At 40.3% G+C, this 26533-nt stretch overlaps 5 protein-coding genes across 5 annotated transcripts; 1 reads left to right on the top strand and 4 right to left on the bottom strand.

Moving 5' to 3' along the window:
* Positions 1-2597: 2597 nt before the first annotated feature.
* Positions 2598-3647, bottom strand: LOC104596573 (non-specific lipid transfer protein GPI-anchored 15-like). Its single transcript, XM_010257807.3, has 3 exons — positions 3225-3647; positions 3071-3136; positions 2598-2934 (listed from the first exon to the last, which is right to left on the bottom strand). The coding sequence occupies exons 1-3, from the start codon at positions 3550-3552 to the stop codon at positions 2807-2809; spliced, it is 522 nt and encodes a 173-aa protein (XP_010256109.1). The 5' UTR covers positions 3553-3647; the 3' UTR covers positions 2598-2806.
* A 7689-nt stretch (positions 3648-11336) lies between these two features.
* On the bottom strand, positions 11337-14411 carry LOC104596574 (non-specific lipid transfer protein GPI-anchored 5-like). Its single transcript, XM_010257808.3, has 3 exons — positions 12778-14411; positions 12438-12557; positions 11337-12358 (listed from the first exon to the last, which is right to left on the bottom strand). The coding sequence occupies exons 1-3, from the start codon at positions 13100-13102 to the stop codon at positions 12225-12227; spliced, it is 579 nt and encodes a 192-aa protein (XP_010256110.1). The 5' UTR covers positions 13103-14411; the 3' UTR covers positions 11337-12224.
* Positions 14412-15059: 648 nt separating this feature from the next.
* LOC104596575 (non-specific lipid transfer protein GPI-anchored 5-like) lies at positions 15060-16286 on the bottom strand. The gene is made up of 3 exons (XM_010257809.2): positions 15839-16286; positions 15572-15676; positions 15060-15324 (listed from the first exon to the last, which is right to left on the bottom strand). The coding sequence occupies exons 1-3, from the start codon at positions 16158-16160 to the stop codon at positions 15185-15187; spliced, it is 567 nt and encodes a 188-aa protein (XP_010256111.1). The 5' UTR covers positions 16161-16286; the 3' UTR covers positions 15060-15184.
* A 4025-nt stretch (positions 16287-20311) lies between these two features.
* On the bottom strand, positions 20312-21491 carry LOC104596576 (non-specific lipid transfer protein GPI-anchored 15-like). The gene is made up of 3 exons (XM_010257810.3): positions 21023-21491; positions 20779-20937; positions 20312-20641 (listed from the first exon to the last, which is right to left on the bottom strand). The coding sequence occupies exons 1-3, from the start codon at positions 21342-21344 to the stop codon at positions 20511-20513; spliced, it is 612 nt and encodes a 203-aa protein (XP_010256112.1). The 5' UTR covers positions 21345-21491; the 3' UTR covers positions 20312-20510.
* A 524-nt stretch (positions 21492-22015) lies between these two features.
* LOC104596577 (non-specific lipid transfer protein GPI-anchored 20) lies at positions 22016-25048 on the top strand. The gene is made up of 4 exons (XM_010257811.3): positions 22016-23742; positions 23860-23886; positions 24161-24220; positions 24564-25048. Exons 1-4 carry the CDS (start codon positions 23400-23402, stop codon positions 24785-24787), a joined length of 654 nt encoding a protein of 217 aa, XP_010256113.1. The 5' UTR covers positions 22016-23399; the 3' UTR covers positions 24788-25048.
* The last annotated feature ends 1485 nt before the right edge of the window (positions 25049-26533 follow it).

Raw genomic sequence — 26533 nt, 5'->3', positions numbered from 1 at the left:
AGGGCATTTGTGTCTCAACATGAGCACTTTCATAATTTTACCCCTCATGCAATTTTCCCTTTTATCTCTTGCCCCTTGCATATATTTTCATATTAAAGGTAAAAGGTCTAAAGCATTAACTTATGACCGAGCGAAGCCTTACAATTGAAATTTCCTATTGCAGTTCTCCCTATTTCAACGCATGCAATTAGGGAGAAAAGTTTACTTCTACGTACGAGAGAGAGAGAGAGAGGTGTTAAAAAATTTCTCTGCATGTAACTTGTGGAACCTGCCCGGTCAAAGTTGCACTATTTCTTTCAAAATTCAAATCAGCTCCCCACATTGTCCTACATCACATCTCCACCGTGTATTGGAAACATCTTTTGATGATGACATCATTATTTTTGGTATTATCATCAAGAGATATTTCTAGTAATACATGGCAGGAATATGCTGTAGGACGCTGTGGGAGGCAAATTGTGAGGAGCTGAATTAAACTCCACAAAGTACCCTTTTTGCAAACATTTTGAACTCCAATTCCTTGACATTTTTTCCTTATTTTATAAGGTATATAGCACTTATACTATTATACAATTCTATCATTATATGGTTATTGGCAAGGCGAGGATGCATTAGGCCTCATTTGTTTTTTTGGTAAGTGGGGGTGAATAAGGTGGTCAGTGCAAGAATTGATTAATTTATTTACCTAAGTAGATATAAGTGTTTTTCGGGAAACATTTGTCCTAAGCACATTTACCCAGATAAGTGGCTTTCTGAAAAACAAACAAGAAGGCTTTAAAAGGACCCCTCAGTGGATCCCCGTAGGAATGCACCTTTAAAGTCTTGTTAAAGCAGGATTCTATGAAACCCTGATTTATGTTGGGTTTATGTTTTATCTGTGGGGCCTGTGATGTATGAACCCTTTATTGACGTTTTTACTTCCACCCAAAAAGAAAAAAAGAATGGAGAAGTACGGATACACCGGATGCAGAATTCTGAATTCCAGCCCCCCTACTATTAGCCCTCTCCCCCTATAAATCATATCCTGCCCGTGAATTTGGCATCAATTCACGGTCAGGATGCATTCCCCCTGTACTTTGGAGTTATAAAATTCTGATCTGGGGTGATTGGTCATTCTCCCAAAAAAGAATGCACCTTTGCACCGTAAAAGTAAGCTGCTCGTACGGGTAGGTCTTGAGTGGAGTTGGGATAAGGCATTGACAATGATGATGATGATAAGGAGTTATTGAAATTTAGGCTTAGTTGGGAAAGAGTACAAACCCAAATGGGTAAAGTGCTGAAACCTCCCTGAAGTTTCTGGTTGTTGCTGAATCCTTTCCCTGAAGTTTGGTAATTGTAATCACTCCGTCAACTTTTTAACATTGTTGCAAGTAGACCCCTTTTGTTAAAATCCTCTAAAAAGAGATATAAAAATGTCTAAAATACCCATACAGTTACTTTGACCAACACATTTAATTTCCGAATTTCCTCTTCATATGAATTGCTAGCCCAAAGACATTCACTCAAAGGTAAAGGCATAAAGCTGCAAATTTAAATTCTCTTTTTTGTTGTTTATAAAATTAGTATTGTTTTTATTGTAGAAATCATGGTTTTCAAAACTGGACCGGACCAAACGGTCGAGTCGGAAAAACTGGGAACCAATCAATTCCGTTTTCCCCAAAAACTGGATTTCCCCCCAAAACCATTAATTTTGGTCAATGAACCATTGAACCAGGCGGTTAATTGTTCAAACGGTTTTGATTGTTTTTTATTTTTTTGAATATTTTTTATTTTCTTGTCAGAACAGGCCTAGCGTTCAGTTCGAATGGTCAAACCGTTCGACTCGACAACTGGACCCCTGACTGGTTTGGTAACTGGGTCGGTTTTAAAAACCATGGTAGAAATCATCATCAATAATAACTGCATGGGTATTTTGGACATTTTGTGCCTCTTGTTAGAGGATTCTAGACTTGTTCACGGGTTGGGCTTCAGGTCAGACTTACACTGTACCGGGCTCGGGCTTCAGGCAAGACCCCATTCAAATTTTGGCAAAAGCCAAGCTCGAGCCCGACCCATGAACAGGTCTAGAGGATTTTAACAAAGGGGTCTATTTGCAACTGTCATAAAATTCAGGGGAGGTAATTGCAATTACCAAACTTTAGAGGAGATTTCAGCAAGAATCAAAAACTTCAAAGGAGATTTCAGCAATTTACTGTATTTTCCAAATTGAGCCTTAAATTTTAAAATTTTGCACCCCAAAAAGTTCTAAATATAAAATTTTAAAATTTTGGATCCCGATGAAGTTCCATACACAATATATTGTTTATTCATGCCTCATAGATACCGTTGAAATCAGTTGATGCCTCTAGAAAAGGGTAGCAGAAAAAGGGTTTCTTTCTAAGAGGTGGATCATGTTATTTATAGTCACTGTTTTTTTGGACAATGTGGATTTGTAGCCTTACAATTTACTTGTGGAAAATGATCCCTGATCCTTGTTTCCTATCTCCTATTTGGTTTTCTTTTTGTATTTACTTGCCTGGACATTAGGCTTGATGGAGATGGAATTCGGAATTTTGTGGTTCTTAACATCATGTAATTCAAATTGATCTTCCCAATCATTTTTGTGTAAGCCATGAATAGTGAATCATCTTTATTGGAAGGAGACATTACAAGAATTCTCTTCACTGATAAAACCCTGAAACAATTCCAAACAAAAAATGGATACTACTCCAACACACAACCCAAAAGAAAAAAAAGAAGATCACACCATGCCAAAATACAGGACATTCAGGATGATAGAAAAGTTCACAGATAAGTTAAAGAGAACTCATAAGCCGGTGAAGTTGGAAGCGTATGATGCAATGGTCAGAAGGAAGAAGAGGAGAGAAAAGGTCATTTTATTAGAGCTTCCATCTGAAGTATTGCTGTTTGTTGATGTAGTCTTGGATCCCCCTCCTGCAGTGACCGACCATGCATGCTTATATTAGTATGATCGGCACTTGATGAGAAGATGAACAAAATAAAAATTTTTAGGGTTACAAATGCAATCAAAATAAGATTAGTAGTTGAGCAAATCACAAACACCATGTACCTGAAGGAGTGCTTGGTACTGATGGTGTGGCCTTAGTTGCTGGTGGCGTTCCTGCCGGTGAAATAGCTGTGCGACAAAAAGATTAGACAATAATTCATCCTGGGTTCTCTGAATTCTTCACCAAAGCAAGAATTCTGTAATTACTACTTCTTACCGTTACAGAGGCTAACCGATGGAGTTTGGACATTGCATGCTTTAGGGAGCGCCAAAGCCCGAGCTTGGTCAATTTGTATCCCTAGTGAAGAAGCACCTCCATTAAGGATTTGACATAGGCACTCTGGCTGTGAATTGACAACACTTGCAAGCTGTGAGCAGCAGGAAGAAGACGGGGTTGATGAGTTGCCTGTGATGTAGTTCAGGCACGGCGACATGCTAATGATCGTATTAGTGCAACTTGAGGATTGTGCCGCAGCTTCTGCCCAGATCATGGCAACTAAGGCAGCTACCAGCAGGGCAACTTCCATCCTTCTAGCTAGTGCCATTTAGAAACTGTTTTTTTTTTTTTTAATCGAAGGAGATGGCCAGACGGGAGGGAAGAGAGATTGATTGATTGGGTTGTGTGGAAGTAGGGAGGAGAGATTGCGGTTTATATAGGGATAGTTGTGGAGAAGAGACAATAGCAATTGGCAACGTTGGTGGCCAACTTTTCCTACTTTGTAACGGATTCTCTCTTCTCTTGGTATAACAACCAAAACCTATTCAAACTCAGAGTTCGAATTAGGTAGAATAAAGAAAAAAGAGTTCAAATTAGAATATAATTAATTGTATATATAGTTGATCAAAGTTGTTAATTGAGAAGGAAAATAAAAAATTTTGAGGCAGGAAGTATATATATACATAGCTCACTTTTTTGTTTTTCTTCTGGTTGGTTGGTACGCCGACCTTGTGCGGATTGCTATACTGTTGAAGCTTGGGCTGCAAAAGGTGTTATGCTAGTGGATCTAAACCGATCACTCCTGCCAGGCGCCAGCCTGAACTGAATAGATGGGTTATCCTCTACAGAGATCATCCTCTAGAGTTATTGTATATCACAAACTCTATCTCAGATAGAGTTATCCTAACTAATGTACTAATCATGTAAATCACCAGCTCTGTATTTAAACCCCAATCAGTAATAACCAATCGACCGTTTTATCAAAATTATCTCCTTTCACTTGGTATCAGAACCATGGCCGCCAACCCAATTTGATTTTCGTGAAATTAGATAAACACAACTACCTTTTGTGGAAGGTCCAGTACCAACCCATGCTTGAAGGTCTGGGCCTGTTCGGCTATCTCGATGGCTCCATCCAATGTCCCCCACAGTTCATCTGTGATACGATAGACACCTCTGGTGTCAAAACTGTGAACCCAGTGTTCACCTCTTGGCAGATCCAGGGCAAGTTATTACTTAGCTGGTTGCTTGCGACTCTCATTGAAGGAGCTCTTGCTCAAGTCGTCGGTTGCAGAACATCTCACGATGCTTGGATGACCTTGACTCGTATATATGCCTCTCCCTCATGATCCAGGATCATGCAACTCAAAAATGATCTTCACCATCTCCACAAAGGCTCAAAATCGATGACTAACTACTAGCAACAGGTCAAAGGCTACATAGATGCACTTCAAGTCACCGGTCAAGGACTCCCGTCTGATGACGTCATCCTCTACACCACGGGAGGTTTGGGACCAGATTATGACCCACTCGTCATAGCCATCACCACCAGACACGACCCTCTCTCTCTCTCGAAGAACTTCACAGTCTTCTACATCAGTTCGAGCTCCGACTCAACCACCAACACTCTGCTCTCCTTGACACTCAGCTCTCTGCCAATTCAACTGTTTACAAACCTGGAGCTCGCCCACCCAACTCTCACCGGGGTGGTCGCGGTGGTAACCCCTCTTCACGTGGTGGCAGAGGTAAGGGTCGTTACAATAAGGTAACTTGTCAGGTCTGCGGCAAAGTTGGCCATTCTACACTTTCTTGCTTCTACCGCTTTGATCTCAGTTTTCAGGCATCTGGAAGTAATCCACCATCCAAGGCTCTTGTTGCCTCCAATACCACGAATTCCTCTGATGGAGATTGGTACCCGGACACCGGTGCCATGAATCACCTTACAGCTGACCTTGGCAATCTTTCTCTTCGATCTGATTACAACGGTAATGACGAAATAGCCGTAGGTAACGGGACAGGTTTGGACATCAAACACCTTGAACATACCTCTCTTCATACCTCTTCCTGTATACTACACTTAAATAATATCCTTCATGTATCTGATATCACCAAACATCTGATATCTGTTCGTCAGTTTTGTCATGATAACAATGTACTCTGAGTTTGATGATTCTGGTTTTGTTGTGAAGGACAAAATTCGGGAGACACCAATCCTCTCAGGGCCGATTAAGGATGGCCTCTATCAACTCTCTGTATCTCCTTCCAGTAGCTCGAATAAGGGACTTGTGGCCATGCTGGGGGTATGGACTACTGTTGATGGCTGGCATAAATGCCTTGGGCATCCTCAACACCGTATAGTTCATCAGATTTTTCAGCAGCACAACTTACCAGTTGACTCCAAGTCTATCTCAGATTTTTGCTCTTCTTGCGCTTGTGAAAAGTCTCATTGCCTCCCTCACCCACCTTCATCAATTAGTGTGTCTGCTTCTTTAGATGTTATTTATTCTAACTTATGGGGGCCTTCTCCTGTACCCTCTAATAATGGTCATTGTTACTATATTGAATTTATTGATGCTTTTACCCGATTCGCTTGGATTTTTCCCTTGTATACGAAATCTGAAGCTTTATCCACTTTCTTTCGATTTTGGACCATGATTGAAAAACAATTGAATCGGCCCATCAAAATTTTACACACTGATGAAGGGGGTGAATATCGCAAATTTCATGACTATTTACAGGAACACAAAATTGTACATCGCTGTAGTTGCCCTCATACTCATGCCCAAAATGGAGTTGCTGAGCGTAAACACCGTCACATTGTAGATACCGACCTAACACTCCTTGATAATGCCAATCTCCCTTGCTAGTTCTGGAATGAAGCTTTCGCCGCATCTGTTTTTTTGATCAACTGTCTTCCAACCCTGCTTCTTGGCCACAAGTCTCCATATGAGCTGCTTTTTGGACGTCCCTTGGATTATAGTTGCTTTAGAGTCTTTGGGTGTGATTGCTACCCCAATTTGCGCCCCTACAACCGAACCAAGTTTGATTACCGTACTCTTCGCTGCACTTTCCTCGGGTACAACTCTCGTCACAAGGGTTATCTTTGCTTGCACAAATCTACTGGTTGTCTCTACATTTCTGATGATGTACTCTTCGATGAGATATCTTTCTCTTATAGCAATGGGCCCTCTCCACGAAGCCCGGCTCCACGCTCTCAGGATATGCCTTCTATATTGGGCCCGCCACCTGTTCTGGCCCCGTATCATTAGAACACTACTATTGCAGTACCGCCTATCTCTCGGCCCACTATAGCCTCTTCACAGGCCCACTCTCTCTCTCCCTCGGCCCACTCTCCTATGAACTCCCTCGAGTCCTCTATGATACAGTTCAGCACCGCCAATCCTCCTTTGCCTACAGATCCGGATCCGACTACCTCCCCGGCCTCTGCTTCCACTCCCACTCATGGCATGTAGACCCGCTCAAAATCTGGGGTGTTCAAACCCAACCCCAAATATGCTCTAGCTTCTGTCACCACTAAAGTTGAGCCCACCTGTTTTACTCAGGCTGCGCGTGATCCGAAGTGGCATGATGCCATGAATACCGAGTTCTCTGTGCTGGTTCAGAACCAAACTTGGTCTATTGTCCCTCTGTCACTGGACAAAAATATTGTGGGTTTCTGTTGGGTCTTCAAGATCAAATGCCACGCTGATGGTACCGTTGAACGATACAAAGCACGTCTCGTTGCCAAAGGATATCATCAACATGAGGGGATTGACTTTTCGGATATTTTCAGCCCGATGGTTAAACCATGCACCATCAAGTTGGTTCTTTCCATTGCCACGTCCAAGTCCTAGCCTATCCATCAATTGGATGTCAACAACTCATTCCTTCATGGCTACTTAGCCAAGGAAGTCTACATGAGTCAGTTGCCTAGTTTTCAGCATCCATCCTACCCCGATCATGTCTGCAAATTACATCGATCTCTATACGGCCTACGGAAGGCTCCACGGGCCTAGTTCACTCGGCTCCACAACTTCTTAGTTACTCGTGACTTCATTGAGTCCAAGGCTGATGCCTCACTGTTCATTCATCACATTCCTCGTGACCTCACTTTGGTGCTCGTCTACGTTGACGATATCATCATTACTGGCTCCAGCTCCGCTCTTGTTGATCAATTCATTCATGCTCTTGCTTCTGAATTCTCTATACAAGACCTTGGGCCTCTCCATTTCTTTCTTGGGCTTGAGTCTGAGTCCACCTCCGATGGCATGATTCTCTCTTAGTCCAAGTATGCCTTGGATCTTTTTGTCGCACCAACATGGTAGATGCTAAACTGTGCACCACTCCTATGGCAGCCACTACTAAACTCTCACTTGATGACTCTAACACCTTTGATGATCCAACATTATACTGAAGCACTGTTGGTGCTCTACAGTACCTGACCGTGACTTGACCGGACCTGGCCTTCTCTGTGAACAAGGTGGCCCAGTTCATGTCCAAGCCCACAATCAACCATTGGGCTGCTATCAAGCGTATCCTATGCTTCATCAAGCACACTTACACCCTTGGGCTTCGTATTCGTCGTTCTCCCTCAACTCAGCTTCATGGCTACAGTGACTCGGATTGGGCCGGGTGCCTAGATGACCGGCTGTCTCATGGTGGTTATTGCATCTACTATGGGCCCAACCTCATATCCTAGTCTTTCAAGAAACACTCGTCGTCTCCAGGTCCAGCACGGAAGCAGAATACAAGTCCCTTGTCATCCTTGCAGCTGAACTGGTCTAGATTCAAATGCTCTTTTGTGAAATGGGCTTCTCACCCACATCCTCTCCAGTCTTGTGGTGCAACAATATTGGTGTCACCTACCTCGCCTCCAATCCCGTTCATCACTCCCGCAGCAAGCATGTCGAGCTGGATTATCACTTTGTACGGGACAAAGTTCAACGTCGACTCCTTGAAATCAGATTCTTCACCACCGTTGATCAGACGGCAGATGCCTTCACCAAACCCCTTCATGTTCGACGCTTCTCTTTCTTACGTGACAATCTCTCCCTGACAAACACGGCATCGCTTGAGGGGGCGAGTTAGAGTCGCTCACATTCACGTCACCTTTGCATGGGTTATCTTATCTCTTCCGTGAGTTGTAACTCATGATAAGATTATCTAGAGGTTATTGTATATCACAAACTCTATCTTAGATAGAGTTAATGTACTCATCATGTAAATCACCAGCTCTGTATTTAAACTCCAGATTAATCAGTAATAATCAATCGATCATTTTATCAAAATGATCTCCTTTCAGTGATGGAACAATCAGATCTTCTACCTATATATATGCTTGTCTTTTTCTGTGGCTGAGAGTGAGAGGCTTCAAGCCTTCAATTCAGCAGCCCAAAAGCAGGAGCTTCCTTTTCCATGGCTCAAAGTCGAGCGCGGGTCAGGTACCGGGAGATGGCGCGCAGGTTTGCCATTCTGGTCTCTGCTCAATCCAGATGGTCCATCGTCTAGGTTCACAATTCACAATGTGCGGCTAGTCAAGGATAAAAATTTGTCCGATACCCTTAAGTGGGTATGGGTGCTTATCCATATGATCGATACATAGTTTATTATTATTATTGTTTTTTATTTCAGATGTCTCATGCATCATTTTAATGTTTTAGTTGTCTATTTTTTTTATTTTTTATTTTAATGTTTTAGTTGTGTAAAGAAATTTATATTAGCGTATTCAAATATATCTGATTAATATCGATATAATATGCCCGATATTTGATGCTAGTTAGTCCTATTTTAAACTTTATTTTGTAGAGTTGTCTTACCTATTTTGACCTTTATTTATTTATTTGTTGTTATTGAGTAGGAATAATAATTTTCCCCATCCATAACAGGTACCCGACCTCCTTGACTTGATGGAGATTGTTTTGGTGGGGCGGGGAAGGGAATGGGGATTAGACCTGTTCATGGGCTGGGCCGGGCCGGGCTCGGGTCGGGCTTTCACTTGTCACTAATGAAAATATATTAGGCCCGACCCCGAGCCCGGCCCGACCAACGGGCCTATAACTTGGACTCGAGCCCGGCCCTGGTAAAAAGCTCGAAGCCCGAGCCCGAAGCTCGACCAAATTGAAAAAAAAAACAATTTTTCCTATTCAAATTAGAATTAAAATTTCAGATAAGTATTTTTTTTTCTATTTAAATGAACAATGGGCCTACAAGATGGTATTTTTCCCTTTCTTTTATATTTTAAAACACAATTTTACATTCTTAAATCAAAAAAATTTATTCAAATGGACATAATCACATAAATAATTTTAAGTTTAATATTAGGTTGGGTCGGGCCGGGCTATTTTGACAAAACCCGAGCCCGGCTCGAATTTATTGCGGGCCAGGCTTTTTGACCCGAATTTAAGCCCGCGGGCCTATAAAAATGTCCAAACCCGTTCGGGGGTCGGGCCGGCCCGTTGGGCCACCCGGCCCATGAACAGGTCTAATGGAGATTAATAGGAATTCCCAACTGGGGTTGGGGTCGGGGGTGAGGAATGAAGTCTCTACCCTGCGCTGACCCCAATTCTATATATATTAAATGTATATTATTATATATATGATTTTATTTACATTATTGATATTATATATGTATCAAACTATGTTTAAAATATTATTTATATTTTAAAATGTTTTTTATTTTAAATAAATTTATTTTTCAAAAGATTTCGTTATTTGGGAGATTCGGGTCCCTATAACGAACCCACTTCCATCGGGGATTGGGGATAGAGGACAACCTTTTATCCCTGATGAGGATCGGGGTTGAGGACGCGAAATATGATCCCCGCCCTGACCACCTTCCAAAAATAAGGCTGTCAACAGTATCAAAGAATTTCAGTTCAAATTTAAGATTCAACGTAATCAAATCAAATTCAGATATGATATTAACACATTTATATTGATTACTTAAAATAATTAATCGATTGAATTCGAATCAAATAAAATATTCGACGATTTGAATAGAATTCAAATCCAATTTTTATTTTTCAATATACATTTGAATAACAAACTTTTCAATTGAATTCAAATTCCATTGTTACTTGATTCAATTGGAATTCACTCTATTTACACCCTTGCCCAGAAGTGCCGAGTTGGTTTCAGTGGGTTATCGGGCTGAAACTTGCCATGTGAATGGAAGGTGCAATGCATAGCAATTGTGAAGTATGAAATCCTTTGTCCAAGATTGTAATTTTGCTGAAGATTGCAATACCGGAATTTTGTCATGCATTTACCGAACTATCCCAACCTGATTATATAAAAAGTAGGATTACTTGGATTGGATTAAGACTACATATTCTAAAATCGGATTCAGTTAAGAGTTGGGTTCGGTGGGTTGAAGAACCCTTGCCCCGGGTTGACCAACCCAATCCAACCCGGCCCAAGTTTCACCCTTTATTATCTAGAATTCCTACATTATGTAATATTTATTTAACAAATAATAAACTCGACCCGGGACCCGGGACCCGGGTAGAACATTTTTCCTCGGCCCTTGAAGGTTTCATGTCCAAATCCAAACACTTGGGTAAAGTGCCTTGCACTTGCACTCGAATTAGAGATGTCACACAGTAACAGTTTCCCGCCACATTATGCAACGGATTAATTGGGATCCTTAATCATCCCTAATTAAATATTTTCTTTGTTAATTTTAATTTTCTAATAGACAACACAAGGCATATCCCACGAAGAGCACGCAGGGATTTACATGTGAAGAAGAGGCAACTGCAATGGTTGGCAGTTGGCCAACTTTTCCTACTCTAACGATTTCATTGGTATACCAATTATAACTTATATTTATATCCAAATGCCAGGCTTACTACTATTTATTTTCGGAATTTACAAGTGCCACTTTCACCAAAGGTTTTAGGGTCTGTTTGGTTTGTAGTCAGAATTGGAATTAGAATCAAAATCTTTTGGAATAGTCCATTCTGATTCTGATTCCAGATCTTTATTCATGGGAGCCAAACGAGGCCTTAGTGCTCTTTTTGTTTTTTGTTTTGGCTGGTTCTGAAAGCTGAAGCAGTGTGAGTTGGGATAACAGAAAGGCAATAAAGCAGAAGATTTGTTGCTAGAAGTTAGAGACTTGTAGTCGTGGTGGTGTCAAGATTAGTGGTGTTTGGGTCCATGACCAAATTACTCAGAGCATTGACCAAATTTCTTCAAGTTGGACCTTGGAATGTTTCACATCTACCAAATTATTACGTTGGGTTTTAGACCTATAAGTTCTTCATTGAGGGAGTGCCTTTTGAGTCTGAGCCTCTCTGAGGACAGAGCAAGCAGCATGGTGACTGCTAAAACTGGTCCTGGCAGCAGATTTTCCTCACCAAATTCAGTATGATTAGATGGATTTTTACCATTTGATCTTTGGAAAAAATTATAAAGCATTCTTTGATGTTAACAGAAATTTCGACTGTTAGAAGAATAATAATAGGCTCTTTTTGGTTGCACGGACAATGAAGGAAGATGAATTGTTTCTTGAAAATTGCTGTTTATGGTGATCGCACATAAAATGCTCATGGGAAGCCAATTTTTTCCGACAAAGTAAAATGAGTACTAATTGTAGGAATAATGAGCACTGATAATTTTTTTTTTTCAAATCATTTTTTTTCCTTCATTCCAGATGCAACCAAAAGCTGCCATGATCTCATTAGCCAGTTTCCTTTTGTCTAAATATCTCTCACACCCAAAATAACATAGGTTCAGCGTACTGATCATGCAACATTCTTCATTCCTTGGCAACCAAAATGAGGGAAAAAAAGGAAAAAAAAGAAAAATGTCTTCTAGTATTTCTGGTTATAAAAAATAACCATAGAGCACACAGATTCTCTTCTAAGATTTGAGACATAGTACAAATTATTAGAATGCCAGCCCATAACTAGTTACTTTACAAATCTAAACAATTTCCCAGGTTTGTCTGCGAAGAGAAAGAGGGAATGCAATGACAGGACACTTCATAGTTGAGACAACTCAGAAGCTGGTGAAGGTTGAAGCATAAGATGCAGAAAAGAAAATGAAGAAGAGCATAGAAAAGGTCAATTTGGTGGTGGAACTTCCTTCAGATGTGTTCCCACTTGTTGATGGAACAGTCTTAGATCCGCCTCCTGCACCATTTAACACTCCACATTAGTATGCATAAAATCCCAGGAGCAAGTTTTAGCTATATATCTGATATAAAGATACCTGAGGGAATGCTTGGCACTGCTGGGGTGCCTGCTGGCACTTCTGGTGTAGAGTTGGCATCTGGCGTTGCTGCTGGTGCTACTGGTATGGTATTGGAGTCAGGCGTTCCAGCCGGAGATGCTGCAGGGGAAAGCGCTGTCAGCATTGACAGAACAGAGAGAAGCAAAGAAATTTAATCATGAGAAGTAAAAAAGAAACCCCACTTGATGATATAAGAACCAAGTTATTACAAATTCTAGGTTGGGACCATTGGGGGTATGGGGTTAGCCATCTCAGTGCAAATTGCAGAGGGTGGGTCACCTTGAATATAGAAACTTATGGTGACATGCATGTTTCTTACCATTGCACAAGCTAACTGGAGGTGTTTGGATATTGCAAGCATTGGGGAGAGTCAGAGCCTGCGTTTGATTGATGACAATCCCCAGAGAAGATGCACCACCATTAAGGACCTCGCACAGGCATTGTGGCGTGGATTGGACAACATTGGCGAGCTGGGAGCAGCATGAGGATGATGGGAGGGTTGGTGAGTTCCCAGTAATGTAGTTCAGGCAAGGAGACATGCTGACTATGACGCTCATGCATCTTGAAGATTGGGTTGCTGCTCCTTCCCAGTGCATGGCCACAACTAGTGCTAACAGACCCACTCCCATTCCTCTAGCTTCCATTTACAGGGGCTGGAAATTAATGCATTATTACAAGTTGAAGGAGATATGTAATGGAGCTACAGCCTACTAGCCTAGAGATGTATGTATGTAGAATTGGGTTGAGAGGAGGAAGAGAGGTTCTCCTGTTTATATGGAGAAGAGATGTTGAGGGAAGAGACAAATGCAGTATTAAGTATTGACACTGGCGCCCAACTTTTCTTAACTCTCAACCGTATAACTTAAATTAGAAATTGAAGATTTGAAGGTTGGAACCTTTGAATATTATAGTACTGATGTGACTAGACAATAAAAAAATAAATAAAAAGTGTAACGTCTTTGGGTTTGGGCCCAAGTTTGACTATTTGATTTTTCCTTAACAGGTTGGTAACCGAAAAATCTCAAAATGGTGGGAATTGGATCTGTTTTTTTTTCCAACTAGTTATTAGCTAAAGTTACCAAATTACCCTTTTCCGTTGTGCAGTGGTGGGAGTGGGGCTCCTCTGCCGTTAAGAGGAGACCGGATCTGCTCCTCACACCTGGCGCCTCACAGGTGTTCTCAATGCATGGTAGATGTGCCTGTGAGGCGCCCATTTGTGAGGAGCAGATGAATCAAGGCATGCAGCTCACATGGACGGGTCTCGGGCCCATTCTAAATGGGCCGTTGTGAGCTCACACTGTTCATTTTTAATGCTTATGGTGGATTTAACAGCTTTTTATGTAATTGCTTTTGCATGAATAGCTTAATTGTTTCATGCCTTAAAGCGTGTCATGTATAAAGCATATTTTTTTATGTTAAAAAAATAAAAATAAATTAACCTCCAGCGATAGGCCGATGGCATTAAAATTTAGTTAAAAAAAGATGTACCAAAACTACTGCATAATGGGCTAGATTTTCTCTTTATTAGGCTAACGGAAGCCCAAAAATCACACAAGGGCGGCGCTTGAAAGAGATTCGGGATTTGTAAAAATCTTAGGACCCGATTTGGGTTGTAAGCACATGGGCCGGTCCGGGCCTAGTCTTATGCCCATTTATTAGGCAAACAAATCCTGAGTTTAGTTTTGCCTGGACCAAGCCTGGTCCATGCATATGCCCAGGTGATGGAGAATATTTCCCACCATCTACTACAACACAATATTGTGTCATGTGGGCCTCTTTGACAGAGATTATAACAAATAAAAAAAAAGCACTTCTTCAAAGAAATTAGTTTGGCTTTGATTCATCATTGTCCCAAGTATATGGGGTGATGACTACATGAATTCTGTTGTGTTCAGTGTCATATCCAACCATGGTTAAATTATGGGCGTTTACGTCATTTCAATTTACTTACACCCAAGTCTTTTTCCCATATAAATCATCTTGTAATTAGGATTCTTCTTCAGATAACATGTCCACTGAGAGAAGGTCAGAAATAATTATTTATAAATATTTAATACAAAGCATGTGTACCAATAAGTTTACAAATTATACATTAGAGTGTAGCAAATTAAGAGATAATTCATTTGTATTTTCAACATGATTGATCTCCATTTACAAATTACAAATTATACATTAGAGTGCATGAAACAAATCCAATTAAACCAAAGACCCCACTCTCTGAAGAAAAGCAAAGAATCTCTCCCGGCTACAAAATATGGGAAGACGAACTCAAAAGCTAGCTACAGTGAAGCTTGAAACGTATATGATGCACTGAAGAGGAGAAGGAAGAAAAGCCAATGCATCGATCTCAGAAAAAGGCTGGGCTACCCATACTGATCCATGATTTTTATATTCCTCCCAACTTCTGGCTCTGGGTGCAAGATATGGCCAACTGTGGATGTTAATGTCAAGTTGTGTTTCATGGTTAAATATTCTTTGTAACAGTTTCTCTAAGAATTCTTTGTCTTAATTCCAATATACTCATCAGACATCTATCCACAAAATTCCAATATACTCAGTGAGCCCACCCTTGAACAACCAACTTCATATCATTCTCAAAGAGGAAGAAAACCAGCTGGAGCTCTTATATTGTCATGGAATCTACAATCTAATAATACAACAAGTCTAGACAAAATATGCAAAATAGCAGGACATACCGAAGAACCCAGGAAGAAGAAGAAAAAAACTCAAGAGCTGATGATGGTTGAAACACATGATCCAACGAGGAGAAGGAAGACAATGAGTTGAAAGGGTGATTTTGTACTACTACTTCCATTGGAGGAATCTACTCCTTTCATCGACGTCGATACATTTCTAGATCCGCTTCCTGCATCCATTTCACAAAAATAAATAGCTAGAAGATGATTACTGTTTTATATTTGATTTTACTTCTTAATTTCAGAGTTTCTAGATAGAAAGAAAACTCTTTAATTACCCATTCATTCTTATGTTTATTATTTCCATTTCCAGTTACAAATTACACATGTAAAGAAAACGAACAGAGGCTCCCAATCACAGAGAAGACAATGGAATTGAATCACTTTGTTTTCGAGATTAATTTACATTTTCCGTACCTGGAGGAGGCGTTGATACTGATGGCGTAGTCTTAGAATCAGGAGTTCCATTTGAAGAAGATGAGCTCGGTGGAGAAGCCCCGGAGGTTGCTGGAACAGCACTAGCTGCGCCAAGTAGTCGTTTCAAGTATTTCATCTATTTATATATATATATATATATATATATATATATATATATATATATATATGTAAAATATGTTGACGTACACGTACTGCTTTGAAATTGAAAGATTAACTGAGATGTTTTATATATATAGTTCAACTTACAATTGAAGTTGCTAATCACCGGAGTCTGAATAACACTGCAAGCACCAGGAAGTGCCAAAGCAACAGCTGGGTTTACGGTGACGCCCAGTGATGCAGCGCCACCGTTGAGCACTGAACAAAGGCATCCTGGCTGTGACTGAATCACGCTGAAAAGCTGGGAGCAGCACCATGAGGATGGCGTGGAGGAATTTCCCATGATGTAGCTAAGGCATGGCGCTAAACTAAGGATCACAGTTGTGCAACCCAATTGGGGCCCAGTTCCCTTACAAAGCATGCTCACAAGGGCCATGACTAAGCCCATCTCAATTACTCCTGGATCCATCTGAATCCCACTTCTCTGCCGGTTCACAGACCAGTCGCCGGAAACACTTCAAAGTGAAGAGGTAGTAAACAAATTTTGTGTATCAGTTCTGGCCCTGCAGGTTAATTAAATAGAAGAGAAGTGGTGTCTATTGGGGTTTGATATTGAGAGGAAAAATGATTTATATAAGTGTAAAGAAGATAGACAAGTAGACATAAAATAGGTAGTCTTTGGGTGACCAACTTTTCCAACGTTAGGAGTGATTGGTATATTAATCAGCTTCCAATTCCAAAGATGAGATTTCAAAGTTGAAATATCAAAGCAGAAGGAACCCAGCTGATAGCGTCAGTTGATGAGGATATTACTTGTAGAGGTATCCCATGTTTAAAGTATTAGCTGCTGCCATCTTAACAACTTACTAACTAATTTTAACTTTAGGCAGCAAGATCCAATCATCCAACTGTTGCGTACAAGGATTTCGATTCAACTAGAGGCCATCTCATGTAATGCCTCTCAGGATCACCCCCCTCTTCTTTTGCTTTTTTTTTTTTTTTTTGTGTGTGTGTGTGTTTTTTTTTTCAATGCCCCCCTTTTCTGTTGTTATTTTTTATAAGTTAATTAAATTAATCCACCTAAACTTGAATGGCCTTTTGTCTTGTATCGAGGTGGCTTCTGGGTGTCAAGTAACCACCACCGGCCTCTTGTTTTCTTTTAGGCCCGTTCGTAAAGTTATTTATACGGGTAACTCATATTCTTTTGAAAATAAATAAGATATGATCATTTTAACCATAAAAATGGGCAATTTTATCACATTTAAGTATTGACAACTTCCCCCAATGAGATGGATATCATGGCTAAGTGATACATAGAGAAAATAGATTTTCCATGAATCCCACATAAATCTGAAAAAAGAACATGGGTATCTTGGTCAACGGGAATCAAAATTTCATTGACCAACTTTCTCCCCTCTCAAAATCTAAAAAAAAAGGCCCTCAAATGTAGGGGTTACCGAACCGTGGGGTATTTTTTCAAACCAAACCGACCTGATCGGTTTTTTAAATATCCAAACCAAAACTGAACCGATGCAATCGGTTAACCAATTCATAGGTTAACCACGATTCGTTTTTTTGGTTTTTTTATGCACTTAAAATAAAATAAAAAAACCTAAAACTGTCGGTGGTTGCTTTTGGTGCCAATGGTTACTGTCAGTTGTTGCCTGAAGTGAGAGTTTGAGAGATGGCGCCTGGCGGAGACGTAGAGAGGAGAGGTGAGAGAGAGAGAGCGAGAAGAAATATAGAGATCAGATCAGAGATGGCATTAAACCGTTGGTGCTTTCTTGTCGGTGAGGCGATGATCGGTGTTGCTGCTTGGTGCTGCCATGCTGGTGGTTGGCACGGGCCGTGCGACTGTCTGGAGTGGGGAATACGAAGAGTCGAAGAAGAAGAGTAAGAGAAGAGTCGAAGAAGAAGAAGAAGAGTGAAAGAAGAAGAAGATTAGAAGAGAAGAGTCGAAGAACTGGGAGAGTGAGAGAGACAAAAGAGAAAATTGAGAGACTGAGAGAGAGAAAAGAGAAAAGACTAAGAGAGTTTGACACTTTGGCAATTTGGGGAAAGGACGAAAGAGAAAACTGATGGAGATTGGAGACTGGCAATCTGGCAGACTGCCGAACTTTCAATTTAAAGGTTTAAATTTCAAAGAGAAAGGCTAAAAGTCTTTTAGATTGCCGAACTCTTTTATTCAATTTTCAATATATATATATATATCAGTTGGTTCGGTTAACCATCGGTTTTTTTAAATAGTTAATCAAAATCGAACCAAAATTATCGATTTTTTAAGAATATCGAACCAAAACCAAACCGACCAGTTCGGTTAACTGATTTTTCGATTCATTTTTTCAATTTTTTTTGCTCACCCCTACTCAAATGAAACTAAAGCATGTACTATATGCCTATATCTCAACGGAGTTCATGAATCAACTCAAAAAATTCAGTAGACTTGAAAGTATCCCATTGGGTTGGTTGGGTCATGCCTTGTTGAAGAAACATTGTATGGGTAAGACTTAAGACTTGGACCATCTACTAAGAAGGAAAGACCATTGTGGCCATCATATTAAATCGAAATATCATATATATGGTAATGATCACTGTTTTCAAAACCGGACCGAATTGGACGGTTGGATCAGAAAAATCGGGAACCAGTCACCTGACCAATTTCATTTTTCTCCAAAACCGCTTTTTCTCTCCAAACCATTGATTTTGATCAGCAAACCGCTGAACCGGCCAGAAATCGTTCGAACGGTTTTGACCGTTTTTCAAAATTTTAATTTTTTTTGTCAGAACGGGCCGGCCTTTCAAGTCGAACGATCAAACTGTTCGAACCGGTAACTGGGCCCCTGACCGGTTCATTTTTAAAAACCATGGTCATGATTAATAATTACATGTACATGTGCATATATATTACACATGTTCTTACACTAATATATTTCAATACACATATTAGTTCTTTGGTTGTTTGTAGCAGAGATTTAGGCTCAGTTTGAAAAAAAGTACACAAGCAAATATGTACGGTATAAATACAAACAAAATATAAGGTTTTGCACTTTACATATTTTCATTTATATTCCTTCCAAACTGAGTCTTAGGATTAATTCCTTTTGCCACCAGGGTTTGAAAGTTATGGATATGCAAAAAATATATAATATTTAAAAATATAAAAATTAATTAAAATAAAAAAATCAGCCTGCGAACCATTACCCGAGTGGTACAATGCCAGAGTTGGACTTTCAACTGGATCAGCAAATTCATATATATTTTTTTTCTTTTCTTTTTTTATTTGAAAAATAGTGGCTCAATGGGACCGGAAAGGTGGCCGGTTTCTTGGTTGAACGGTTTGACTGCCCGTCGTGCCGAGAAGAATGAATATGGCTTGTTGAAGTTCTGACTCGAGTCATTATTCTGGGTTCTCATACACAAATGGAGGTGTATTCATTTCTAGTCTTTAGTGCTCAAAATTTGGTGCAGGACATAGAACAAGGACACAGATATGGATTTGTCTTCTTTTATATTTTTATCAATAAATAAGAAGGGAAGAGTAAATTTTTGACTTAGCATGTCTGCTCATTGGGTTGTTTAGTCAGTTTCCACATGAAATCAAGTCGGGATACGATCGAAAAGGGCTGATAGTCATGGTCATGGAGCAAATTTTTAATCCCAGCACACAACTCTACAACGCCCAAGAGGACCTGCTTTTGGTTAAGGCTGCAACTTGGGTTAGGGTTATGGTTGAAATTCATGAACCCGATTTTACTTTGGATTGGGTTACGCTTAACCCATTAGATAATTTTATCCGACCCAAACCCGATTCTATAATACATGTCATATATAAATACATGTTATATATGATATATCATACATTGATTTGTTTAGATCCATGATAGTTGTATAACCCTCACTACATACTATCATATCTTTCTTTCAAGATAATCACTTCACTTAATCCTAATTGGAAAGACTAAAACCTTAATAACATATTTTTATGTTTTTTAAATATTTTATTCTTCATTTCTCTCTCTACTGTTTCTCACCCAAAAATTGCAGCTGATAAAAGATCTATCATAAATCATAATAAACTATAGTCATTTAAAACACTTATTTTTTCTGAAATTTGTACTAAAAGAACTAATAAAACATGAGATATATAATGAAAATTGAATTAAGATCTGAAATTAAGAAGTTGTATGAGATTTTAAAAGATGGGAAGAAGGTTGGGTTGGGCTCGAAAACTTCGGCTTGAATTGGATTAGGGTTGAAGGAATTTAATTAGAGTTAGGGTTAGAATTGAGTAGGTCGGGTTGAAGGCTGAATTGGATGTTTGGAACTTATGTTTGAACTAGAATTGGCCTCAGCCCAACCTAACCCGGCCTGGCTTGCAGCCCTACTTCTGGCCCACATTAATATGCATTAACGACGAATTAAAATCTGGACTACAAATCCTTCATGCGTTGATTAATGATCTGTTTGAGCTCTAACTGAAGTCATTGCATAATTGGTCCTATATATTAGAAGTGGTGGAATCCGTTTCCCCCTTTGCGATCCCTATATTGATCCATTAATCAGTTATTGGCTATATTAGTTTATCTAGTAACAAATCAAGGTTAAGCTAACAAATATGTCTTGTAATTAAGAGACATCAGAAGGAAATAATAATATCTATTTGAGAAAAACACAAAAACAACCTCAAAAGAGGTATTAAATAATTTATTATACAATCACACCGGGCTTTTCTAGGTAAGTATATATTGTTTCAAGGAGGTGGCCAAATATATGTGTAAATAGTGAAACAAATTAAACGCCATATCCGGCCAGAGAAGAATCAAAAGCTGGTAAAAGTTGAAGCACACGATGCAGTGAATAGGAGGAAGAAGACAAGCTGAAGGGGCTTCTTGGTACTGCTTCCATGAGAAACGACTCCCGTCGTCGAGGGGACGGTTTTAGATCCAGCACCTGCATATTGCATTAATAAGACGTTCCATGCATCAAAGATCTGTGCTCAGTTTATGAAAAATAATGTGATATATAGCATTAATTCAAGTATATATATACATATATGTATATATATATTATCTTGCATATTCCTGTACCTGCAGGAATGGTTGATACAGATGGTGAAGTTGTATCAGGAGTTTCACTTGACGAATCTGTTGGAGAAATATCTGGAGAATCCACAAAGGAATCTGCTGGAGAATCTGCCGGAGAGTCGGCTGGAGAATCGGCCGGAGAAGTTGTGGGTCCATTGACAGCTGCCAACAATTGATGATAGTTTCAGGTTTATGTGAAAATACTATATATAAATTGGAGTACTGGTTTAAATTATTATGAGCTTACCGTTGCACTGGCTAACGGGTGGAGTCTGAACATTGCAAGCATTAGGAAGTGCTAGAGCCTGAGTCTGGTTAATGGTGATACCCAATGATGCAGCACCGCCATTGAGAACCGAGCAAAGACATCGTGGCTGTGTCTGAACGACATTCGCAAGCTGTGAGCAACACGATGAAGCTGGAGTGGAGGAGTTCCCTGTAATGTAGCTGAGGCATGGTGCCATGCCGATAAGCACGGATGTGCAACCCGATTGAGCTGTGGCTCTCACCCAAAGCATGGCCACTATGACCATGAGCAAGCCCATCTCTGTTTCCTTTGATGAAGCCATTGGTGAATGAGCTTCCAGTAGGTCAAAGGTTCAGGCTAGTGAAATTAGCTAGTGTATATGACTGTGTAAATGGGTTTGCTCTGGTTTGGAGTAGAATTAATGAAAAGGGAAGCTAGCTAGGGATGTGATTTATAGTTAGATGCGGAGAGAAACGGGAAGAAAAAACTACATACATAAAGGCATCTTTTGGTGACCAACTACTAAAATAAGTGGCGATTGGTAAACTAAACAGATTCTCAATGCGAGAGATGGACTAAGAAACAGGGATGGAGACCAAAGATTAACAATTCAATAGCTGAATATATAAATCATTGGACAGGTTTGGTGGACAAGACGGCCCAAAAGTGTTCCATGCATGTGGCCTTGGTTAGTAACCAATGGTTACAGCTCGAGAAGGCTCCACATGTTTCATTAATATCAACGGTTAATTGTGTAGTATGCTTTAGCTCAACTGCCGCGTAATATATGGCAAAAGAAATTAATCTTCTCCTAATGGGCATTTTTTTTTTCAAACTTGAAGTTTCGAAAGTTCAATCAATAGCTAGCATAAATAATCGGGCCGGGGAATACTCCACTCTAGCCCTGAATAAGTGATCAATAATCTAAAGGAACCTCCGGGTTGTCTCCCGGCCAGACCCACGTGGCTAAACTATGGCAAGTTTGTCCATTAATGATGAACTGATCAAGAGATTTGAGTAACTGCTTCAGAAAATCCTTTCACTTAATATATAGGGGCGTTTGGATTTTGAGAGGGGGGAAAGTTGGTTAATGGGATTTTGATTTTTATTGATAAAAAAATCTATGTTCACTTCTAAGTGGGTAAATTAATTTTCCCATTTAGGGAAAAATTGCCAATACTTGGATGGGATAAAAATGCCCCTTTTAATAATGAAATTTTTATGGCTAAGATGGTCATTGCCTTATTTACATGGAAAATAAAAGAACATGGATAAATACACTTACCCGGGTTTTTGGGAAACACTTGCCCAAATAAGTGTATTTACCTTGATAAATGACTTACCGAAAAGTGAACGGGGCAATATTGATAATTAAAGGATGTGAGAGGCCAGTGACTCCCTTGATGTGGTTGAGATAAATTGATGTAAGTATTACCTTTTTTTTGTGATAGCTCAAAAGTTGGAATTAAACTAAGTTGAAGCTTCTCCATTTCATATTGGAATTGCTAATTATGATTCAAGTTCAAAACTAATGGCCACCAAATGTGACGCTTAAAGGTCGTCTAAGGCTGAATTTTGGTGAACTACCCCCACAATTAAGTTCACCCAAAATGGAAGATATATGTAACTACAGCTATTGTTTCCATTGGTCTTTGCACCCTGCGTCCCTGCCCCATAAGTCACGAATCTCTCAATTGGTCTAGACCATTCAAAGGCCTGCTATTTGGTTAGTTGGTTGAGACCATCCATCAAATATCTTTCTTGGGTTATGGTCCTTCTGAGAATTGCTTCCTTGGCCGGATGGTTTGAAACTTTGTCAAGAAACCCAACCCAACGACCAAACGTTAATATAACTACCATGGTTTTTGTCTTTACCACAAGGCAAGTATTTGAATTAATTGGTGATCCAAGCGGCCAAGGGCTAGCACTGGGCGTTGAAATATTCAAGACTGAGTCCTAATCGTTAGTCAGCGACTCAATTCAGTGTTTGTCTAGAAGGAGGAATCACAAGCACATATGGTCGACTAACAACATCTTCCATGGATGAAGGAACAAAGAAAAGTAAAATCCCCACGCAATAACAAACATATGCCAACCTCTACCTAAGTACTGCCCTTTTGATTCATACATAACAGTGAAATAAAATACTCTAGATTCAGAAGAAGTCTGCCAAAGTTGGTGAACCTCCAAAACCCGCTTCAAATCTACCAGATTTTCCCTCCACTCCACACTCTTTCTGAAACCCATCCATCTATAAGACTAGGAAACTCCTCCCCCCACTAAGTTTATACCGATTTCCTTACACTACTCGCATCAAACCAAGAACACCTCTAATCTGCTTCTTTCCTCTTCTATCTAAAATACAGAAGAAACATATATGGAGGGGCTTAAGGTTTCAAGGCGCTTAATGGCTGCTGTGTTAAGCATGATCTTGGCGACGTCAATGATGCCGGCCGATGGGCAAGTCGTCTCGCCCTGCACAAATGCAATGGTCAGTAGCTTCACTCCATGCTTTAACTACATTACAGGGAGCAGTGCTAATGGATCTTCACCAACTGCTGACTGTTGTGGATCGCTTCGCTCGCTCATGAGCACTAGCATGGATTGCGCTTGCCTTATATTGACTGGGAATGTGCCGTTCCAGATACCATTCACCCGTAATCTGGCCATGTCACTCCCTAAGGCTTGCAAGATGAGTGGTGTTTCCGTCCAATGCAAATGTGAGAGTGAGACTTTTTGTGTAGGAAAGCTTAGTTGCATTTTGATTATTTATGGTGTGTTTGGCATCTAATTGACTTAATTCTACATCATTAATTGCTAATTTGTTTTCTTTTCAGCATCTGCCTCTCCTCTTCCAGCTCCAGGTACCATGCCATTCAGAAGATCTCTTGTTCCCTATATACATTTAGTTAGTTTCAATTGAAATATTTGTTACATCTATCAATGTAGTAAATACAGCCTGATTCTGGCTCGGCCAAGGCTAAATCGGCTTAATAGTAACCAGTAATGGATTTGCCGGCCCAACCCAATTCATTATCCTCTAACACTGAGGGGTAATGGGCAGACAGTTGGACGATTAGTTACAAGATAATTAAGTTTGGTGGTTGCATTTTTTACTGACCATAGTTGAACTGTCAGGTCCTGCAACACTTGGGATACCTCCTCCAAGACAAGCTCCTCCTTCTCCTAGCCCCAGAGGTACACAACTTGATCATTATTTAGTTAAAACACCTTAATCAGATTCATATGGGCTAGTACTTTTTTAAGAGATCCACATGGGCTTGGTCAAGGTAAGCCCCAGCTCAGCCCATTTGTATGTGGAGCCTCAATTCTTGGCTCAGTTTTTGCTCAAAATCGGATAATTGGGTCGAGCTCCTTGTCTCAGGCCCAAATAAGCTCAAGGTGTTCTAAAACAAAACTAAATAGATCATCTCCCCTATAATTTGATTGCATTGTTCATTGCTTGCGCTTTTGCTGACCTGAAACTGAAAGTATGCATCACCAAAGCCTAAAGATATTAATGGTTGTCTCTGTTGGGCAGCTTCCTTGATCCCTGCATTGTCGTCACCACCACCGGCTTTGCCTCCGGAAATCGATATAACTGTGGCATCAGAGCCGGCATTGCCACCAGTGGATACAGCAACTCCGACACTAATTCCAGGGAGCCGGCCGGTTCTAACCCCATCAGCTGCTAAACCCGCTTACATTTTCTCACCATCTCTGTTTCTTTTTGTTTTGGGAGTCATGGTTTTGAATTATCATTAATTAATTTGTTACCTTATTGGAGCTTTCATTGAATTATCTTTAAAATGTGATGCTCTACAATCTACACATGGGTCTTTTGTTTGAGAGAGCTACTCTTTTTTGGTAGAAGAAAGAGTTTTTGGGCTTATTGTTGAATATTATGAAACTGCAATTTCTGACCTAGTTGCAAAAATTAGTGAGTCGTTTTTGGACCATTGCATCCAAACTCCAAAGGGTGTTCACTTTGAAACCTGAAATGGATCTTAATAATGCGTCTCTAAAGACATCTACTGTATTTGGTTTACTTCTCTAGACTTGGCACCGTTTACTGGACCAGTTTGGCGGGTCCACCCACATTTCCTCCAAAGACAAGCCCGGTCCAGATTTAAAATCGAGAAGCAAAACATTCCTTTAGAGTTCAGAAAAGCCATGTCACAATCAGATAGGAATTCAGGGGACCGAGTTGTGTTGCCCGATTTGAAGATTTCCAACACCATCCGGCTCATCGATCGGGCTTGGATCCATTGAAAATCTAACAAACTCCCAACCCGACCCGACCGAACTTGCACCTCTAGGTGGGATCCCCGTCGGGTGAATTCATCATCAGTTGGATTGGGATTTGGAACTTGGAAGTGTTCGACTGGATTTCAGATCGGGCCAACCCGAACAGAAGCCTGGAATTGCCACTCCACCTGCATCTAACTGGTGGGTTTGAAGAAATGACCCATATACCCGTTAATAAAATCTATATATGCAGGGGAAAGAAATATGGACGTGCTTTATTTTCTAGCCGCATGCATGCCCTAATCTTGTTCATTTGTATTAGGGCTGTTCACGGGTCGGGTTGGGTTAGTTTACAGGGGTTTTCCTAACCAATCCGACCTGGTCGGGTTACATGAGGTAGAAACCGAAACCGACCCATTGATAGGCAAAACCGACCTGGTCGGTTTGAGTCGAGTTGGGTCGGTTTGGGTCGGTTTCGGTTTTGCTCCTATACAAAAATGATAGAGAAGCCTAGAACTAGAAGGACACCTAATTCTAATTGTAATTGCCTAATGGGTTGTCTATTTGGTGTAAAAGACTATAAAAATTAGGATAGATACAATTTAGTTAAGTAAGAACTAGAAGATATGGCTGTTCTAGTTCTAGTTCTAGTAGAATACTAGTTAAGTAGAAAACTAGGAACTACCGAACTAGAAAACTAATTGGTTCGGTTTGGTTCGGGTTGGTTTATGATTTTTCCCAACCTGAAATTGACTGGTGCTGATGAAAACCCGGCCAACTCGGGTTGGTCGGTTTGGTCGGGTTGGGCCTTCTTATGAACAACCCTAATTTGTATTGTGTTGTGCCCCAAACAAGGTTCAAAGTATCGCCATGTATCAGCCGATACGTATCGTTTTGAGACCCGTTCAATACGCCCCTATAGTGGGTGTTCGGGGGTCTGATCGGTTCAGGGTGTGGAGGAAGCCTAAACCGGTTCCCCTGAACCAGTTGCGAGAAAAAAAACACCAAAAGCTGTATTGATTCGCCCGATATGCCTGACATATCGAGGTATCGATATTTTAAACCTTGGCCCCAAACACCAAAGAAAGGCCTCCAAGTTTGTTAAAGCTGTTACTCATTCATTGACTTTCCTCTTTCCATCAAAATCCGTGTGATTTTTCAAAAATGACCAATTGTACCTATAATTATAATTATATTCTTGCCAAACTGGAAATTTGGTTTGAATTGTTGATACTTGTTTCGGGTAGGGCTGTCAGTGAGTCG

Source organism: Nelumbo nucifera, chromosome 1, assembly GCF_055504915.1.
Source record: "Nelumbo nucifera cultivar China Antique chromosome 1, China Antique-T2T, whole genome shotgun sequence".
NCBI classification, from domain to species: Eukaryota; Viridiplantae; Streptophyta; class Magnoliopsida; order Proteales; family Nelumbonaceae; genus Nelumbo; species Nelumbo nucifera.
The sequence above is the reverse complement of the archived record's forward strand: the minus strand, read 5'-3'. Positions and strand labels throughout refer to the sequence as shown.

Bases quoted from the DNA above. Each gene is read 5' to 3' on its own strand.
- LOC104596575 (XM_010257809.2), bottom strand. From the start codon at position 16,160: ATGGATCCAGGAGTAATTGAGATGGGCTTAGTCATGGCCCTTGTGAGC. The intron at 15,677-15,838 runs GTAAGTTGAACT...TACTTGGCGCAG, and splicing joins GGTGATTAGCAACTTCAATT to CTAGTGCTGTTCCAGCAACC. The intron at 15,325-15,571 runs GTACGGAAAATG...AAATGGATGCAG, and splicing joins AGTATCAACGCCTCCTCCAG to GAAGCGGATCTAGAAATGTA.
- LOC104596576 (XM_010257810.3), bottom strand. From the start codon at position 21,344: ATGGCTTCATCAAAGGAAACAGAGATGGGCTTGCTCATGGTCATAGTG. The intron at 20,938-21,022 runs GTAAGCTCATAA...AATTGTTGGCAG, and splicing joins ACCCGTTAGCCAGTGCAACG to CTGTCAATGGACCCACAACT. The intron at 20,642-20,778 runs GTACAGGAATAT...TGCAATATGCAG, and splicing joins TGTATCAACCATTCCTGCAG to GTGCTGGATCTAAAACCGTC.
- LOC104596574 (XM_010257808.3), bottom strand. From the start codon at position 13,102: ATGGAAGCTAGAGGAATGGGAGTGGGTCTGTTAGCACTAGTTGTGGCC. The intron at 12,558-12,777 runs GTAAGAAACATG...TTTCCCCTGCAG, and splicing joins TCCAGTTAGCTTGTGCAATG to CATCTCCGGCTGGAACGCCT. The intron at 12,359-12,437 runs GTATCTTTATAT...TAAATGGTGCAG, and splicing joins AGTGCCAAGCATTCCCTCAG to GAGGCGGATCTAAGACTGTT.
- LOC104596573 (XM_010257807.3), bottom strand. From the start codon at position 3,552: ATGGCACTAGCTAGAAGGATGGAAGTTGCCCTGCTGGTAGCTGCCTTA. The intron at 3,137-3,224 runs GTAAGAAGTAGT...TTTGTCGCACAG, and splicing joins ATCGGTTAGCCTCTGTAACG to CTATTTCACCGGCAGGAACG. The intron at 2,935-3,070 runs GTACATGGTGTT...CGGTCACTGCAG, and splicing joins AGTACCAAGCACTCCTTCAG to GAGGGGGATCCAAGACTACA.
- LOC104596577 (XM_010257811.3), top strand. From the start codon at position 23,400: ATGGAGGGGCTTAAGGTTTCAAGGCGCTTAATGGCTGCTGTGTTAAGC. The intron at 23,887-24,160 runs GTACCATGCCAT...TTGAACTGTCAG, and splicing joins CTCTCCTCTTCCAGCTCCAG to GTCCTGCAACACTTGGGATA. The intron at 24,221-24,563 runs GTACACAACTTG...TCTGTTGGGCAG, and splicing joins TCCTTCTCCTAGCCCCAGAG to CTTCCTTGATCCCTGCATTG.